Source organism: Dunckerocampus dactyliophorus, chromosome 4, assembly GCF_027744805.1.
Source record: "Dunckerocampus dactyliophorus isolate RoL2022-P2 chromosome 4, RoL_Ddac_1.1, whole genome shotgun sequence".
Lineage (NCBI taxonomy): Eukaryota > Metazoa > Chordata > Actinopteri > Syngnathiformes > Syngnathidae > Dunckerocampus > Dunckerocampus dactyliophorus.
In genome coordinates this window covers 16924711-16945599 of record NC_072822.1, presented here as the reverse complement: position 1 = coordinate 16945599, position 20889 = coordinate 16924711, and the positions used below count along the sequence as shown (strand labels likewise).

The 20889-nt window shown below is 40.5% G+C and overlaps 1 protein-coding gene across 4 annotated transcripts in view; it reads right to left on the bottom strand.

Annotated features, from left to right (window-relative positions):
• Positions 1-579: 579 nt before the first annotated feature.
• pdlim2 (PDZ and LIM domain 2 (mystique)) overlaps positions 580-20889 on the bottom strand; it is a 38111-nt gene continuing 17801 nt past the window's right edge. For all 4 annotated transcript variants that reach the window (XM_054774271.1, XM_054774273.1, XM_054774272.1 and 1 more), the window contains 4 exons: positions 8863-8981; positions 3432-3580; positions 2683-2794; positions 580-1576 (listed from right to left, as the gene is read on the bottom strand). In XM_054774271.1, coding sequence (XP_054630246.1) covers positions 1384-1576; positions 2683-2794; positions 3432-3580; positions 8863-8981 — 573 coding nt within the window. In that variant the 3' untranslated portion in view covers positions 580-1383. The remainder of the gene's footprint in view (positions 1577-2682; positions 2795-3431; positions 3581-8862; positions 8982-20889) is intronic.

Genomic DNA, 20889 nt, shown 5'->3' with positions numbered 1-20889 from the left:
TGCAGAGTGGAAAAAGGCTATCTTACGGTACAATGGTGCATTCAAGGACTGTCAAACAAAGTGGGGCACTCGCAACAAACAACATAAACATGCAAAAACTTCTAACTATATTATTTTGTGAAATAAAATAATGGCCATTTTTTCCGAAATTGATATGCATTTACTTAAAATTGTATTTAGTTATTTACAAAAGTATTTGTGTGTGTGTGTGTATTTTTTTGATCATTGCGCCTGAAAGGTTTCTTTGGCCCAATTCGGCCCCGCCCACGGACCGGTACTGGGCCCCGGCCCGATGGTTGGGGAACCCTGCTGTAACTCATTACCTTCACGTTTGCTGTTAATTTTGTCACACAGGACTCCTGACACTCTTCTCCACTCTCTTGTCCCATCTTCAAAAGTACTTAAAGTACTTAAAGTATGGTACCCCACATCACTGCAAGCATATCAACAATTGTTCCAAATGTATTGGTGAAATGAAGAGTTAAGATTAAGATGGGGAAATAAGGAATCTAATCCAACTGATTAACAAGTGTGTTGTTGCTGGATCATGTTCACACAAACCACACGACCATCTTCAACTTGTGCAATTTATTAAGTGCCACATGTAGAGTACTGCTGTAAATAGGCAAATATCATCATCACCACTTCTTCTCACTCTTTTCACACACTTTTCTTTTCCTGTGCATACATTACGCATTGCAAATGATATACTGTATATTATTGCATAGTGTTCAATCACACATTCAAAGTATTTGTATGATGAAAGAATCTAGAACCCCTCATAAGCAACACAACAGCAAAGAAAAAGTCAGCAAATACATTTTTTTTTGTTGTTCCTACTAAATTCTGTTTAGAAAAAGAGACAAACATTTTGCGGGCTTGTAGGGCTTGCCTAGCCCCAAAAGAAAATCATTTGAAGCTGCAATCATCATTTGTGACACTCTTTTTTTCTACTCACTCTCTTGTTCACACACAAACAGATGTAAGGAACATGCGCACCCACACACAGTACATGTTTAACATGGCATGCGGTCTGGGTCGGATTTGGTCCCTTTGCATCACCAAACTACTGTATTAAGAATGATTATCCAGATTGTCAAATAGAGTCGTTGTTGTAAAGCTGGCCTCAGCACAGTGTGGTGTCCACAATCCGTAGCAGTGACAGTGACTGTAAGCCACATGGAAAACCTCCCCAAAATTGTCTTACAAAAAAGTTAACTTAATGTGGATGATGATAATGCCCAACAGGGTTAAATGTGATCAGAAAAGAACATTCTCTGCCATGTTGTTGATCCCTGTCCACATTCCCAATGTCTGTAACAGAGTCAGTCGAGGTGGATCTTCAGGCAGGAAAGCAGCGCTCTGCGTGGAGTGGCCGCAGACTCACTGGCGAGGAGACAAGCTGGATCGCGGCGAGCTCCCTGGGCCTTGGTACCGCTGCTTGGCGTGCTTCTCACAGTACATCACATCTCCCACCCAGAAGTGACCTCTCATTCGGAGGTTAAGGCCGCAGTCTGTGCACGTGTAACACTCGGGGTGGCGGAAGCGGTCGTCCACAATGCGAACAGCCTGTGTGCTGTAGACAGAGGAGTGCATGGATTCAGAGGAAAGCTGTGTTCAGGTTGAATGTCGATTGTGAGGAATAAGAATGGATTATCTTCATTTTATCAAACATGAGTTTAATTAGCCAAAAGTAATACTAGAACCAAGACAACATCTGTAGAACGTGGGCATAATGTAACTTGTAAGGCTAAAATATTGATACTAATAACTAGAAACACAAAGATTTGTCTTTAAATTTGACAGATTAATTGGCTGTGAGAATATCCAGGTCACAACCACCAATTCAGCAAATTTATGGCGTGAAAGATGACAAATTACTGGAAATATTGCATTACAGTATTTTTTTTACTTTTACCGCTTATTATTATTATTATTATTATTATTATTGTTATTATTATTATTATTATTATACTGGTCAGGCCAAAAGTTTGGACATACCTCATTCAGTGTGTTTTGTTTATTTTCATTGCAGATTCTCACTGAAGGCAATGAATGAACACATGTGGAATTATGTAATTAAAAAAAAAAGTGTGAAATAACTCTAAATATGTCTTAGATACACACACACACACACACACAGATATACATACATATACAGTACATATCAGTTAAAAAAGTACTTTTCTTAAAATTTATGTTAAAATCTCATCTCGTCTCGGCCTCGTGGACCCAGTCTTGTGTATTGTTTCGTGTCATGAGTTGGGTGTCTCGTGTCGTGATTCATCATGATGAATTCATTTGAAAACTGTGATTAATCTGATTGACGTTTTTAATCATTTGACAGCCCTACTAAAAACATCTACAGTCAAAACAAACGTGCTGTAGTTCACATACTGTATAATTCAATAAAAACTACAGATGTTTTACAAAGCAAGAATAAATGCTGGTAGACGTTCATTTGTCTTTGTGTAAGCTGTGGTAATGCTCAATTTTGACTAAGACACAGGTATTCATTTAACAAAATGTTATGATTATGGTTATAGTGGTGTGGAACTGTACGACGCCACACGGAGGAGTTTCCAAAATTTTGTCCCTGTCGTCATACTGACAGGGTTCGGTTACCATTCATAATGTAGCCAACGATGTTATAAGAGAATGTACTATTATTTGTGCACTTACACAATGCTGGTGCCACACTTCTCACAGATGTGATATTTGCTGACTCCTCCCACAGGCGCGCTTGGCTTGGGAGGATTGGGCGATAGCTTTCCCGGGAACTTCAGTGCCGCCTCTGGAATCACACACACACACACATAAATACACATGCATACACACACACACAGAAATATATCCAAACAGAAACAGCGTTGCTGAAAGGCGTATGTCTTCACTGTCATTAAAGATTGTTTGTGTCTGTCACAAGTAATCACACACTTCCCCTCACTGGTCATTTTCATGTAATGAAAGAACGTTACCAGCATGTGAATGCGAATTGATTTGCCTCCCACATGCATTCCACAATCTGCTTTTCACAACATAAATTAGACTCAGGAGACCTTCTCTGTGCGAACAGCAGGAATGATATCCATATGGAAGTGTAAGCTGCATGATGCACTTGCCAACACGGTTGTTTTCAAACCAAAAAGATGTCAGCAGACAGGTTTAACAGGTGATGTAAAATTGTGACAAATTGAGTACTTTCAGGCTGTGCTGATGTAAAGTGTGCACGCCATCAAAATCACTCTCCCTCTCCTGCATGTAAACATACTTGTGTGACATCTTTTATGTTCAAGAACACAAAGCACAGTTTAAATTGTCCACTGTTTTAATTCAAGAAGACATGACTAGTGTGTGCTGTAAATGAGTTTTGATTTGTGGAGCTTTATGGTGCCTAGAAATATTGTTTTTCACACTGTGTGGTTCCAAACCTTTCTCATCAGCCTCCAGAACTTCTTGGAGCATCTTGAAGGTATTGGACTGACGGGGTGCCACACGAGACTCTCGATTGTCCTGGATCATTTTGTACACCTCTGAGTCCTTGTCAAACTTCTGCATGATGGATTCAGAGCTTGAACTACTGTTGAAAAAAACAAAACAAAAAAACCAAAAACAAAATCCCAGTCAGTCACATCTGGCAATGATATACTTGAATGCTGCAAGACATGACTACGGTAGTAGAAAAAAAAAGTATGTATTTCAGAGATTTTGTGAGCATGGAATCCACAGGAAATGAAGAAGGGGGGCAGCAGCTGGCTTTGGAGCTTTGACCCCCAGACATGAAGTGTAAAAGTACACACCGCAGGCAAGAAACAACATGATATCCACAACACTTGACATGAGGCACATACACTATTACATATTATTACAACAAGTTTGCGTCTGCGGTTTTTTGCAACCAGTCAGTGCACTCAAGCGGGGTGGAGTAAGCCTTTACCAGGGGGTAGTATAACATGGCAGCTAATTAAGAAGAACAGTAGCCCTGTTTACAAGCACATTGTTTGTTCCTGGCCTAGTGGAAAAACACTTTTACTGGAAGAAGCATCCATTGAAGTCTCCTCTGGCAAATGCTTTTGTACATGAGAGACACACACAAAAAGAAGTATGTGCGGTGATGGAGCTGCTGAGTGTTGGCTGTCAGTGGGAACCGGTTGGTCGAGTACACCAGTCGAGCCAGGTGTGGAGTGGGATAATCTCTCACATATGCAGATACACGCACGCACACATGCCAATTGTGTTGGTGAGTTATCAGCCAATCAGTCAAGTTAACCAGATGGGCGGTCCTGCCTGTCATTACACTTAAAACTGACAATTTACTGTTTAACTTGTATCTAGTGAATGTGAACGGCAGCGTTCTTAAAACAGCAGAGAGAGTAACTTGTTTGTTCTGTCCTCAGCAACCCTTATTTGAAATACAACTCGTAAAAATGTGGAGCTCTGATCTTGAGATTCAGCTTGATAACACAATTAAGGGGTGATGACTCCTTTTGTGGTCAACAGTAAACTATATGAGGATGACAAATGTAATTTAATAAAAAACTAAATACCCATGTCTCCATTCATCCATCAAAATTTATGACTCTCCCTCTCTCGCACATGCACGCACGCACGCACACACAGCAAAGAGTCTGCCAAGCATAAACTGGCTCTTCACCAACATCTCTGTGGCATCCTCTGCATGATGCTTGTGGTTTCATTAGACTATGTAACACACATAAATCCCACAGGCAGGACTTTCCCCACACTGACAAGGCTTTAATATGCTTCCAAAGGTGCACAAGACAGACAAAACAGGAACGATTGTCCATGGTGAATCATTTCACCACACAGAGTCTGAATGCACATGGTCATACACAGACATGGTGTCTGCACATTGTTCTCCAAAGATGACTGTGGCGGAAAGCATAGATGGCAAACAGACAAGACAAAAATATAGCCAAAGCAAAAAAGCTCAGATGTTTTCCTTTGCATCCCTGAACACTGCTCAAATTAAAAACAGACCTCCAAAGCCCAAACTCCAAGTTCTCCTCACGCTCAGCTCCACCCTCAACAACCCCATTTCCCTTCACATCTCTTCTGACATGCAATCTCAAAACAAATGGAAAGTGTGGGACGGTTGGGAGGAAGCCAAATAACAGCAGTTAGGTACACAGCAAGAAGCAGTGGACTGCAAGAATTTACCCCCAAAAAATACCATGTCACACAAAATGTTGATAAGTATATATATATATTTTTTTTTTACTTAATACTGAGGACAACATACTTTTTCATGATGTGATCCCCAACAGAAAACTCAAAATTAGACTCAGGCAGGGTTGACTACATATTTTAGATCTCATCGAAACGCTGATTCACATCTCTTAAGGCAGCTTCCTCAAACACTGTGCCTAAGTGAGTAAAATCTACACAAACTAAACATAAAACACTCACCTCAGATGGCAAAAGAGAAAAAAGAAAAGAAACACAACTACTCTACAGTAACACTTCACTGTCCTGGTAACTCATGCGCTGTTTGGATAAAAAACATAGTACATACGGCCAGATGCATAGTGCACACCTACTGTATCTACACCAGACAAGACAGAAAAACAAGAGTTTGACTGAAAGGTGTGTCCCTGGTCTGCAACTCATTGGCCACGCTACATAAATGGGTGGGTAGATGGGTGTCACGACCACTGTGATTGGCTGAGGAGGAGCAGAGAGGGGCTTGGTGTGCAGACTGGGGGCTCCAAACTGGAGGCCAATTAGGGGAAGAGGGGAAATCAGACTTTTTTGGGAACATTGGGTGTTTGCATATGACTGCAGTTGCTGACGCGTCATATCACCAACTGTGGTTACCCAACTAAGGCCAAAGTCAACTCTCCTGCACTGTGGGGGGAAAAAAAACAAAAGCACCAGGCACTCCACAAGAGAAACAGTGGACATTACTACTGGACATTACTTGAAATTTTATCTCAAGCCTCAGTTTTTAGACAAAAACACAATTTTGACACAAATCACAGCCATATCACTTCATCAGAGAGCCGATGAGCGGAAAACAAGCAGTGCAGGTGGCATGCACAGTTGATGAATTTCGCAGAGGAACATGTGTTTGCAGCTGTAATGAACTCTACACACACACACACACACACACACACACACACACACACAGCTGCAGCAATTGAACATTCAATGGAGACATGGGTCTGACACAGCCTTTGAAAGAAGGAAACAGTCATTGAAACTATACAAAAGGAATGTCAGCAGATCTGGTTTCGCTGCAGATGAATTCTATATGAGGGAAACATTAAAGTATCTACTGTGAGGCAGCAGCAGTTCAGTCCGAAAGGGCTTAACTTGGGAAACTTGGCTTGAGTGCCTGAATGTTATCAGTTTGAGACCAGTTGTGGATCAAATACCTACAAGCCAAATATGGAAAATTGCAAATGGCTGCTGGAAAGATGCCCGTTTTTCTTCCTGAGCACCGCCAACGTGACCTTGAGCAAGGAACAGAAGGCCCCACTGCTCAAGGATGTTACACTTTGGCACAGCCTCCTCATTCTGACATCTTACCCTTAAATGTTGATTTGATTGTGCTGCGTGTATGTTGGGCGAGTGGTTGACTTTCTTGGCTTTCGTGCAGACGTGGGTTGACTTCCTACTCTGACTGTGTGAATGTGAGTGTGAATGGTTGTCTGTCTATATATGTGCCCTGTGATTGACTGGTGACCCGTCCAGGCTGGAGTATGTCTTTCGCATGTTTATTTCTAACATATGATTTCACTTCACCACGTAAAATATGCATCACCTTTTTGCCATGTCTCCAAAAAGTGTGTACGCAAACGATAAAGTGTGCGTATTAGTGCGCACAGTCTCAGTCCAGGTTGTGTTTTTTATAGCTAACATACTGAAAAACAGCGCACGCAACTTTTCAGCTCTGTTTTGTGGGTACGCAAGGTTTATAGGTGGGGCACCTGACCACTGTAAGATGCAAAACAGACAGTTGTTCCTTAATGTAAACTAATATGAAATTAATATGCACCTTATAGCTAAACATTGACCTCCAAGATAAGACACATTGACTTCATGAATATACATACGCATTCTTATGTCCACCACTTCCACCATCAAATATTAAACTGATTTAACATGAACTTTTTTTTTTTAACCATTAGGCTAAACATACTAGATACTACTTTTGATCCTGATTGACAATTTTGAATTATGAGATGGTGTGAGAAAGCTGGTGATTTAGCAATGTCTTGGATGGGATAAGCTTCATAAGACAGGGGTGTCCAAACTTATCCACCAAGGGCCAAATACAGAAAAGTCAATGGATGCGGGGGCCACTTTGATATATATATATGCCTTTTTAAAATATTTCAACATATGTCAACAAAACGCACAGTATAATTATAATTGACAGTAGAATTAAAGACAAACCTTTGTGTTATTTGTTCACAGCGTCAACATTCAAGGTTTTTCTCTTTACATAGTGCCTTTCACTCTATTTTCCCCATTTTTGATGAGGTTTTTTTGTTTAATTATATTTCAACAATGTGCCGTGGCCCAATAAAAAAAGGGAGCCGCAGGCCGGCAATGTCCCCTGACTGCACTTTGGACACGCCTGGACTAAATGAAGAATGAAGAAACTTGTTCTACTAAAAAAATGTGCATTGGTTTGTAAAACTGTTAAGCATCGATGCAATGACTGCTATTACAGCTAAGATACAAAACGTTAGCTCAGCTAATTAGCTCCAAGCCCCTCTGTTCAGATTAACAATGCCACGGTACCTACCAGCCTGCATCCAGACTCGGCACGCCTTCTCCAAGATTGAGCCACTGCTCGGCGTGGTGGAAGAGGAATAATGTCATCCACTGATTCAGCCTCAAATAAGCATCTCCATACATATTGGGCTCTTTTTACACTTATTTTACCCCCAGAGCGTGTGCTTTTTGTGTGTGTGAATAAAGGAGACTGACAGAAATAGCTTGGCTAACTGGTCTAATGTGATGTCAGCCTCTGCACACATCACTAGAAAATCCTCAACAAACTGTAATGCCCGTGCTTCTGGTGAAGAAAGACAGTCCCAATACAAATCCAATCGCTTTACTAATAAGCAGCAAACATGCGGCAAACACAACACCTTGTAAACACACTCATGCAGCCCGAGTCGCACTAGCATGCTCTGCTAAACTGCAGTTCCATTCACGCTAGCTGAAGAATAGGAGATTACTTTCCAAGTTATTTTGCCGACTTAGCTGGCATTTCAGGTGGCTTCATGGAGGAGAGGAAGGAATCTACAAAACCATGAATGAGGTATCCACTGAGAGAATATTTCCCCACACAAACGTTCCTTCTCCTCACGATGACAGCATTCCATTCACATTATGTCAATTTCCAAGAGATTCCACGTTTAACAGTAGATTCTGTTTTCATAGGCCAATTCCACGATTCTGTTAACGCGGTAATCATAGGGCCCTGCACATGGCACTGGCTTGCAATATTGCGTCTCTTTGGTTCAGTCATTTTGGGTTACCCGCTGCAATTCTTATTCTGTGATCACTTTCTTTGTGGAGACATTGCCTTGTTCAAGACGAGTGCTAATATGTACAGTTAAGTACATATTACAGTATATGCGGGCCATAGGCCATTATATTTTCAGACTTTAAACACGGGCCAGTTAAAAATGAATTGCGAGCCATCCCGGCCCTGCCATAAAATAACCAAATATCAGTACTATAAAACTACAACCTTGTTCAATAAACACTTTATCATGCTATACAGTAGTACTGCAGCTCGTCTCTTTTAGGGAAGTAACCGGTCTTTGAACACTGACGAATGACAGACAAATGAACAAGTGCAGCATGCATGGTTTTTACCTGCGACGAGGAGACATGTAGACATCCTGATCGATAGGGCTATTGGGCGAGTAGCGTCCTGGTGGGGTAGGGGTTCTGCTCGACAAAGAACTGTTTCTGTAGTCTGAAGGAGAGAAGTCCTGTGAAGAATGAGCAAATAGCAGTCAAGAGTGGTAAAAGGGTTGTTAAAAAAAAAAAAATCAACCTTGCAGAGCAAAAATAACATGAATGATGTAACAGTAAAGATTCAGAGGAAATAAATACAATATAATCTTCAATATTGACAAAGGCTCTAAATCTAAAAGAGGCAAGCACGTCATTGGTTAATACAAAAGAGTGTAAAGAACCATCACAACATTAACAAAACACCTTGCTAGTCATTGTCTTTGGTGCCCTTTGATAGGAGTCACACCCAACATTCCTTTGCTGTTGGCCAATCCAAACATTCTCAGCAACTAACTTCAGCATTTATTTTATCTCGGTTATGTATCACAACAAACTACAAGATTATGCAGCAGATGTTTGGCACTAACTGTCTTTTTAGTTCCGTTAAAAGGCAGCGTGTACTTCCATGAGGTCCCAGACACATGGAAGTCACATGTAATTAGTCACAAAAGTTGTGAACAACGTCCATTATCGTAAGATTAGACGTTGCACATACTGTATCAAGAATGCTCTAACAAAGCAGTTTAGGAAGGAAGCAGATTTTGTATTGAATGAGGACAGAAGAGGGCGCCACATAGCCAGTGTAGCTCTAAAGAAGCAGCTCATAAAACATCTGGGGGGAGGTGCAAATTATTTTTTTTACTGTCACTGTTTGAAGCAGAAACCAAGTGCCCACGGAGTTACTACATGAGCAAAGGTTGACTGATTAAGGTATAATTATGTCATAATAGTGCTTGTGTGAGTGACCTCCTGTACATGTTCACTCTCACACCTGTTTGATCAGCACATAACTCAAACCAGACACTTTTATCACAACAAATAAACACTATTGACCTTATTCATTTATACTTAATCCACTACTGTCACATTACAACTAAATGCCATTTACATTCCTTTCAAACTGTTTCCAGAACCCGGGGAAACAAGGTTCCTGTTTTATTTGAGATGAAAAACCAATTACAACCCCCGAACACCTCCACCTCTGCCAAAAACAACTCAAACAAGTGCAACTTTCATAGTAGTACTTTTATGTAGTAGTACATACAGTATTACTACTTCCTTGTTAGCTTTCAAGATTCCATACAAAGTGAAATCTCCATTCTGCTCTTTAAACCTGTGCAGATGGAAGACTCAGGTTAGAGCCCATTCACTGTCATGGGTTTAAGGCTGTGGCAGTGATGAAGTAAAAGATCTGTATGTTGAATACCACCACCCACTTTCAATCCAGCAACTCTCAGAACAATGTTTCTGTTCTCAATTGGGTCCAATTTTCCTCTTCTTTTTCCTTTGTGAGTGGGAACTTAAGTGATGCGTGCCATGAAGCCTTTACCAGAAACAATCGCTGAGATGTCTCCCTGCGACTCTTCCCAAGAAAATCTCACCATAACTGCCAGCTTATAAGATCACATTTTCCATATGATCAGAGTACAACAATAGAGGCACCAATCTCTCAAGGGCACATACATACTGTAGGTGCTTTAGGGATCCCTTTGGGAAGGCCTAGTGAAGCTACACTACTGGTCCAGATGAATCCACACTAATGCAAACCATTCCTATATTATGTAACTGTCTGGCTCCTGAATGTGAATCTTGCTCTCAAACAGGAGACCTTTTTTTCAGATAAAATCCCAGCAGTGATCTATGAGACTCAAGAGGAATGCAGCCAAGGAAAGAAAAACAAAAAAGGAAGGAGGAAGAAAAACAAACCGATGGCTTCTGATGGCTTTAATTGCAGTAAACACAGTACAGCTGGTAAGTACTTTAGACTTGACTGACTCTTCCAAGCGATCAGTTTGAAAAACCATCATTTGGTCCACTGTGCATCCATTTATATCAGCATTACAATACAACATGGTAGTATAATTGCACTCAGTGAAATGTGCCTGTCCTGTTCGTGGTGTATGAGTTTGTGAAGTTCATAGTCTACATCTTATCATGTTTTGTACGAGGCCATACTGAACAAAGACTTCAATAAATGTTTTGATGATTAATATGCTCTGAAAAGAAAAGGACACATTTCTGACATGTTCTTGAACTTCACTCACTGGCTACATGGGTACACCTGCACAATATAAGGAAATCCAATTCAACAGCTTTACTAATTAAGGTAAACAAAATACACCTTTTTTAATGTATCATTCTGCAGCACTGCAAACTACAAGCAGAATAATGAAGATAATATTATCTCACTGACAACCAAATGTCAATCCATTAGCAGTATTTTCACAATTCTGTTCATTCATTAGTAAACAAGATTATGCAAAAACTACCGCCGATTTCCATGGAAACTTTGCAATTAGATGGTAAATCTGGCACAGCAAGAACCCATTACATTTGGGTGCTTGTGGGAATAGAAATGTACATATACTGCCTGAAGTTATTTTCTCACATCCCCTATTGTTCTAAATGGACACTCTAGAATGCAAATGGCTTCAATGCACATTCTTCCACACTATTCAGCAAGAAAGTAACTCACTACTTCATTTTGGACAAGAGCTGTACAATGGTTGATGATATATCTATTATTGGTTAAGCGTGTCCCGAGCCGATAAAAACAAGACAAAAAAACCCGGATGTATCGGTCTGCTTCTAAAATCTCCGATATTGGCACACCAATACAAGCAGTCAATTCCAGACTCTCTCCAGCAGTGGCCAGAAAGAGCCCACGTAATCACAATAACCGCATGTGCTAACATGTTTACAAACTCGTCATGCACAAGTTTCCCGTGGTGGCACAGAAGTGTGAATATGACCAACCTCATCGCACATTTGAAGTAGCATCACACGGGAAGTCACTGGCTATAACAGAAAAACGCCAGGCCGTGCCGGTGGTGAGTTTAAAGGCTTAATTGACCACATGAAACCTCGCTATATTATGCCTACATGCCACTACAATGTCGATAAAACTATAGCCCTGGTGCATAAACAGGTAAATGGGTCAGTTTTTCTCATGCCTATTGTTGCGGACTACTCTCTGTTTGAGTAACTCCACTTGACCAAGCCTTTTCTAACATTCCACATTACAAATAAGTAGGAGTGTCACAAGATTAATACGTGACAAGATTTCTCATTTGGAGAAATCTGTCTCGTAAGAACAGGGCAGCCAGAAGCTAATCACATTGTAAACTATGGCACTGCGACGATGAATGACAATACAGTAATATGAAAGTGGTGGTGTGCAAGGCATTATTGAAACCGCACATTAAGTGCTTATCGCACACTGTAGACCTTGCAATCCAAGCTACCTCGGAGTTCCCAGCGTCAGCATCAGCCAGTGACGTGTGGCTGTTTTTTACGTCGTCGTACGTTCCGGTAACCAAAAATGGCTAGTAAGGACAGCTGTCGCCAAGCAGAAACTGTAGTAATTCTACATTTCATCAAAGTTAATTACCAACCAAGCCAGTCTGGCTCGTCAAACATGCATGGGTGTCCTAAGTGTGGCACAAGGGCCATTTAATAAAATAAACACAAACACAAACGTAACAAAAGTGGACAAGTAGAGCAAAAAGGCATGCCACTAAAAAAAAAAGCTAAAATGTTGATATTAATAACTAATATGACAATACAAATTGCCTGCAAGAAAATGAATGTCACAAACACCAATTCTTCAACTTTAGAGTAAAGAAAATGACACCGTTTTAAAGGAAATATTGCATTATGATTTATTACTATGACTCCGATTTATGATTATTACTATGATTTTTTTATTATATGACTATGATTTATCATCATCATCAACAGTGGTTTATTTCTCTCAAATCTTGACAATATCATTTAGTGTCAATTTGTGGGACAAACTTTTGAAAATCATCTTCATTGTTTTTTAATTTTTCCATTGTTGTTTGTCCAGTCATATTTTTTCATTGTACTTTTTTTTCCATTAATGTTAAAATCTCATCTCGTCTCGGGGACCCAATCTCATGCATCATCTCGTGAGTTGGGTGTCTCACGACACCCCTACAAATAAGTAATAAATGTATGTATGATTTGTGCTGATATCGGATTGAAGGCGGTATTCAAAGCTGAAATATCCGTAACGTATTGGAGTCTTTCCACTTGGTTGGAATTTTGTGCTCTGTCAAGTGTCCAATTACTTTTGTAAAGACAGATTTGGATGCAGAACCTTTACTGGATTCCATTATATTGTGCCTGTGTCCCCAAGCATCTATTCAGTATGTACCTTAACTACCTTGGTTGTCAAACACACCCTACTCCTTCAACTCTATTGAGTCTGTCCAATTTCGGAATTAAACCTTGGCCTATCTGTAACAAATGTGGAGACAGTGAAACAATGCTGTTTACAAGTGTATTTAAATATGGCATATAAAATGTGAGTGTATTACACAGTGTGATTGGTTCATCTTCAAAAGCTTAAACAAGTCTCTGATTATTGGCCACATCAAGAGACAAAAACAGGAAACGGCAAACTCAAAGTGAGGACAGCTGTTTCAGATCAAGGCCAATGGTGATGCTGGGGACAGTGCCAGTGAAGGAGCCTTCAGACTGGCTCCAAGCAAACCACTCTGCATCATCATTACCACCCTGCTGATTCAATTACAGGGCATAGACCAGCTCTGTGCAGTACAAATGCTTGAAACATTTTATTTTGGGATGGCTGGCATTGCCATTAAAAATGGCAATATCTGTATGTATCATCAGTCTTATCATGAGACTGATGAGCATTAAAGGAGGTACAGCCATCAAACTGGGCTAAACAATCCTACTATTAAATGCTTTTGTGTATGTTTTTCATCCCATGGTTTGCTTTGTTGATCTTAAAAGATGTGGGGGTGAAAGCAACCGACTAGTCTTCCACCCACTGCCATTGATTGATCATGTCTTGTAATTATGTCTTACCACGAGAGTATTACCATCTCCCTACTCAAACAAAAAAACAGAACAAAAAAAGAACCTATGACAACACACAGATCGTCACTTTATGTCATGATTACATTTCATTAAAATTCTTCAACTTTTTTGTAGCCTCACATTAACTTTGTAATAGAAGGTCTGAGGTCCCAGATCATAGGCATGTGCAAATATGGCTACTAAATGTTTAAGCAAAGCACTTTAGCCTTGCTAATCATATTTTCCTCAGTTAATTATTGTACAGTTTACAACAGATCAACATTGAAGCACTTCAGTACTACACAGGTTTTCAATTTGTCAGCTTCACAAATATTGATTTCGTCTCAATTCCCCCCCCAATTGTGTTAAGTATTTTTGATTAGTCAAGTCTAACTATGTTCTGTGTTGTCCTCATTGCAGGTATCTAGTTTTATCACTTTACAGTATGATTGTCTTTTTATAAACTGCAGGGTAGCCTTTTCATATTTAGACATTGCACCAAGTCAATTCCACAGTAAGTTTTAAAAGTCAATCATTTCAGTCCGCCATAACTCTCTCTAAATGTATTTTCTTGGCTCAAGCTTATACAGCGCAGCATTCAATAAAATGGAATAAAGTGAGAGATCATTGTGATGCCAGTACGAATCCCCCCCAATCCGTTGACCACACACAATGAGACTATTGTTGATATAAACCATATGTGGAAGATTAGAGGCCAAATGAACAGCAAACAGGATGAGAGGCAACAGAATGATGAGCAATGTGTCAATGAGTTCACAAAAGGATGAAAAAGCATTAGCAGTTTCTAAACCACTTTCATTTAAGAATGAAATTTAGAATGTGCTTTATTTTCATTGCACACTTTGACAACAACAAAATTGAATATACTGTAAAGCAGAGTATTGTTGGTCTGCGGAGGGCCACACACTGCAAGTCATACATGCATGAATGCATGCAGAACAGAGCAGTGAATATCTAATTACTCATGAGGTTTTCTTGAACTAGCGTATGAATTAAAAATTCCAAAATGGTGGCAGTTACTCGAACAGATTAGGTTGGTAGAACTTCAACACATACACAACTCACAAAAGGTTAGGGATATTCAGCTTTCGGGTGAAATTTCAGGATGAACCTAAAACGCGCTATAACAGGTGAACTTAATTTGACCTAACTCTTGAATGCACATGTCCAACTGTTAAGTGTTTCAGTACTTGCTGTTCTCTAACAAGGAGCTGAATGGCAAAACAGGTGTGCAATCCATGCATCAATCAATACATTTGCTGGTTCAATTGGTATCGTTATTTAAACCAATATGTGCAAAATGTACTACCAGATTACAACAGTTGGCATAATAAGTTGAATGACCTGATATATATGTGTTTTGCCAGAGAGGCATCAATCAAGAATACAATTACAATACAGCTGCAAAATATATGGGTAAAACCAAAAAACTGTAATTTATAGAGGAATTTTGCTGACAGCAAATCATGAAAATACACGCAAAATGTTTAACTAGGTCTCATTTAGACTGTCACAAAAAATATGATAAAAGGAATTAAATATCAGGCTTGGCAACAATTACCAGAAAACATAGATTTTGTCCTGTGTAGTGTATTGAGTGAATATAGCTGTGACGTGCAGTGAGGTTCAGGGCTGGTGAAGCAGACTCCTTTGGAGTCACATTTTCACCGAGAGTGCACCCCCTTCAAGTGCAGCAGAGTAGTCTGATTCATCTTATAACTTACCTCTCCAGTCAGTTATTGTCTGGCGAGCAAGAATAATGTTGTCACACACTTACATTAAAGACACTACACAGGCTATATATAGAATGTCATGGTGTATAAAAAATTTTTCTGCAAGAATTATATTGGTGATATGCTGAGAATGAGGGCAAAATCAAAAGTGCCAAAGTTTGCTTTTCCACTCAACGGAAATCTGCTGGGATGAGGAGTGGCATACTGCCTGCACAGAGGCCACAATGGCTCTCAAGCTTAAAGGCTACAAGCCCATGTGGAAAGGCTTCACACTGTCCAGTCACAGGGTGCACCGTACACATAGGATGGAAACATCCCTTCCATGTGGCCATGCCCCACACTACTACTGACACTGGCTCAGCTTACACAGCGCTAGACTGCCAAACCCTCATTTTGTTACCACAAGTAAACAGGATGTAGCCCAAAGTGCTCTTATTTTGAAGGCCGGAAGTGTATTGTGTGGCGAGACGGACTGCCTAGCCGTAGCTGTAGCTCCCGTCCTTTAGTTACACTTCCACGACATCACCGAGCATCCTGCAACCCTCTGTAACATTAGCATGACACAGACGTCATTTATTGTTTGACTTCACGGATTCAGACCGCTTAGAGGAAGTCCACCATAAAGTCGGAGCACTCAGTTATTTCTACACCTTGAATCTGGAGGTGTTTTTTGATGTTGGCAGTGCACCCTCCTTTGCATGATAGCATTGTATTGCAAATGTTGCTCCTATTTATGAAGTTAAGCCAAAGTTTTTAGCCACTTCTTCTTTGCTTGTTAGCAAATTGGCATAAAAACTAGGAATCGTCCAAATTGAATGGCATCCTTATACCTGCATCAATAAATCTACCTTTTCAAAAGAAAATAATGCTTAGTATTATTCTAGATAACGGATATGTTAATTATTCATGAATATGTTAATTATTTGAGTTGCGGCTGAACTGAGCGTGAAGCAACCCTCAGGAAGCTCAGAAAAAAATGGTAAATCGCAACGCGAGGAACAGTTTAGGGTTTAATGAAGCAGTGATATGTCATGCCCTGTGACAGGCAGCTTGGTTTTGTAACCATTTATGGCAGCAACAATGTTATCACGTCCTGGTGATAAAAACAGATGCTCTGAATCCTGACATTGGCTGACTGGTTCAGATACAATCTCATACTAGCCTTGCAGGAATCTTTGATCCTTTTGTCACTGTGGTTAACTCCCCGATACTAAAGCCAGTGAATCAAGTGACAAAAAACCCCCCCCAAAAACCTAAAAGGCCACAATTAAGCGCCTTCAAAGTGTGTTTGATAAATCAATGGAAACAGGAATATTGCATCAGTTTCAAATGAAGGCCAGCTATCAGGGTAAGCTGAAGGACTGCCACAGTTACCTCAGTATACAGCAGCACTTTGAATGCTTCCTGTAAAAGTGAACTTGCATAAGAATGAACACCTGACAACACCAGACAAAAACAACCGTTTCATTATTCACCAAACCTTCTCAGAGCACTTGATCACAATGTGCTGCACAGAACTCAAAATAATCTAGTAAAAATCAAGGTCTTTAAGTAATATTGTAGACTGCTGAAGCTTGGATGAACTACACATAAAAATGACTAATATCCACTAATAATGACTATATATTCTTACGTTATATGGGGCGTGTGTTGACGTGTCTCAGGCACAAAGAGCACTTCTTTGCTTCAGTGACATCTTGACTTTGCAAATTGGTGTGATGGCTTAAGTACAGTTTGCGAATGTCAGCAGGCTCCTTGGGTTCCACAACACAACACAACCATCCCCCCTCTTCAAGCTCCCATCACACAAGGACTATCCTTGTAATGCGAAGGGAAAACAAGCACCAGTCGCACATAGCCTGGGCCATCACAGCCGGTATTGTACAGAACATTTTCTCAGGATACCCAACACCCTGGAAAATGGGAGATCCTGTTGCGCACATCCCTCTGTGCTCACTGAGGGAGCCAACACAAGTGTGGAAAAGCCTTTTAGGCACTTTTCAGAGAGGCTGATCATCTGATATAGTAGTGCTGTTCACCTCTCAGTCAGGACAGAGGTCCTTGTCATGGAGCCTCCACATCTCACATTTACTGAGCTGCAGTGTTCCTGCCAGCCCAAGCAGCACAACGTACACAGCGGCCAAGGCAGGCCTCTTCCCAGCCTTTTCCCCATGGGGAGCTCTGAAAGAATTCAACTCACTAATCACAGTACTGCAGTGGGACGCTAATCATTTTAAAACCTCAGACGACAACCTTGGTGGAAAAGGGTCAGCCAAAACCCATAAGTCATCCACCAGGCTAAATGATATAGACTGAAATTGTCACACACACAAACACACACACACACACACACATAGATGGCAGAGTCAGACATTTTATATCAGCTTACATACAAGAAAAAGCAGGGAAAAGAAAAGACTATGGGGACAGGACACCATCTCAAATTGCAGTCCATTCAAAAACTAGAATGCATTGTAGGATTCTGGGGAGGTCACAATAAATTTAGAATAAAAACATTTCGAGTAATAGCAGACAATTATGATCGTACATATTGATTGAGTTTTCGTTGTTATTTGCCCTCCCCCCCATGGTAATAAAAGTTAAGTAGTGGAAGGAGACTTAAGTCTCTTAAGATGAGGAAGTAAAATCAGTAAAGAGAGGACTTGGTAAATGGAAACAATGAATAATACAAACAAGAAAAAAAAACAGTGGGCGTCACTAAGAATACCACAAACATGTGAAACTGTCATGACAGGAGCGAGGTCATTCCAACTGGCTGTGTGATGGAACTCTCGGCCACAACACAACTCCAAGTGTGTTTGTGCGTGCGTGCACGCGCATTAGTCGGCCCGTTCAGAAGTTCGTTTCACCGTGGTTTACTGGCTGCAGTTTCAAAGTAAAGACACGGTAGGTTTTGGAAAGTTCTTCAATAGAATATTCAGAAATATTACAATGAAACACATTGTTAATAAATCCCACAAGCTCAAATACAGCTTTATTAAAAATAATAACGGCCGTTTGTATCAATCGGACAGGCAAAATCTGCTCAACAAGACGTTCCAAAAAGTACTCAGTAGCATCAATTGTCCATGCTATGGAACATCCAGTTCTCTCAAAACACATATTTTGACAAATGGGTTTGCATTAGAAAGTCAGAACTATTACAAGCGCTGATCAGATCATTGTCACACATCATTGCATTTTCAAATGATTTCATTTCCTCAAGCTAAGCATTAAAAGACCATTATCTAGGACTTAAATTAAACCCTACATCCATTTATATTATCTCATTAAAATTCCTGGCAGCAAAAGCCAGCTAGCTCAGTCATCTCCCTTTCAATCTGTTGTCTGCCTAGAGCAACCGGCATCCAAGTGACGTATTTTCACATATCACACTAGAGTCACTTGGATCAGCCTTGAACAGATTCAAGTAACCACATGGACATCTTATGAAATCATCATGCTCCAAAACAACCTTTAAAAGGGGACCCATTATGCCTTTCCTCTTTTCTGACCTATAAATGTTGTTACAATGTTGGCATCGTTTGACACGGGTATACAACGCATCAGATAATGAGGTTTGCGCATTTGGAAGTGAGCCCTGAAAGCAGTTTTGGATGGCTCTGCACACTGCATTTTACAGTTTGTTTGTTTTTAAACACATAGTTCTATTGATGTCAATTCAACCCGGACTTCCTTATATTGGCATGCCCAGCACCCACGCTCTTCTTCGCTCTGTCGACGGTGTTAGCACGTCGAGCAATGGCTCCCAGGAAATGTTTGTTTGGGTGTGTCTAAAGAGGCAAGCATCAGGCAGAAGTGGTTGGAATTGCTGATTCCGGCCATCAAGAGAAAAATATGCTCAACTGTCAACGGCACTTCACACGGGACTGTTTTGTGAACATGGGCTAATACAAAGCTGGACTATCCACCAAACTGTTGCTGAAGTCCGACGCCTTTCCAATGTTACAGCTTCTCTTCAAAACAACCAAGTAAGTAACAATTTCAGTGTCCTGTGTTTATTAAATCGGACAAAAGTGGTTCGGCAGCTGTCCGGAAGTCCTCTGGAGCGCTTGGGAGTGTGACCGATCATAGCGGAATGGGCTCAGCGAGAGGTGCACCTGGAGGAGGGCCGGGAATGGAGTAAATTACACAGGCCATTGGGGCGAGAGGCAGGAAACACTGCAGGAAGAGGTGCAGAGTCTGGAAGATCTAGAAAGCTTTCTGTGCGGGTTATCGTGTGTAGCTGCTCTATAAAAGTCCAGAACTCAATATAAAAGGCCCAAAAATGAGTGTAGGTCTTCTTTAAGGTTTTGCAGACATATCAAACATGATATGAGGTATTTCAAATTGCATTCCAAGTTTTCTGGGGCCAGATGATACACCGTAACTGGGCACTTGTATGATTAACATCAGTGCTTCAGGAGCCCATTTTATTTGTCAACAACAAAAAAGAATCCCAAACTCGTGGACACATTTTTCAAATGAACCCTCTTAGCCTGAAGCCTCAAGGGAGGAACACATGTTTTGAAGTTCAAAACTCTGCATATTTATGTAACTTATGAAGTGTCCACAAGAGTTATAAAAAGGGCTGGAATTCATTCTGCCATTACAAGGGGTCTTGTATGTTTGTCCTGCTCTGTCATCTCACATGTTCAGTCTTCAGTGAAGCCAAGCATGCACACATAGCTCAAATAGCTCACAAAGAACTTTCCCACATCTTCTCTCTAAAGCTCACCGATGGCTCAGTGGAGGCCGGAGTCACCCCCTTTTTGATTTTGTTGCTGTGATTGTAAATAAGCACAACATAGTTTGGCGACGCAGATAACCCTAAGACTCTCTTTAACATATTTCAGACAATAATAAGTCTCCTTACATTCAACAGTATAAGCTAAGTTCACTGTTTTGACAACAAATATTTTTGTTTGACTGAGCAGGCTGTAACTGAAACATTTTAAATTTCAAAAGACGGCCCTCTCTTTTTCAAACAAGCTCCCTGCTGTAAAATGTTAAATCTTTTCTCTATCCTACTGTTACAGTGAAGTCGTCATATAACACACCGGAGCATTCCAAGGGCATCAGACACCTTGAAGAGGAAAAGCTAAGAACTCAAACATGCTATTCTTACACACTGGGCTAGTGCAGTCAAAATAAATACATCTCACACAGTGCTAAATCAGGACAGGGCATGTGTGAATAAACACAGCGCTGAGACAGATATCATACTTCATGATGACACATTTAAACATACAAATGAGCACATTCTACTTAGTGTGCTGCA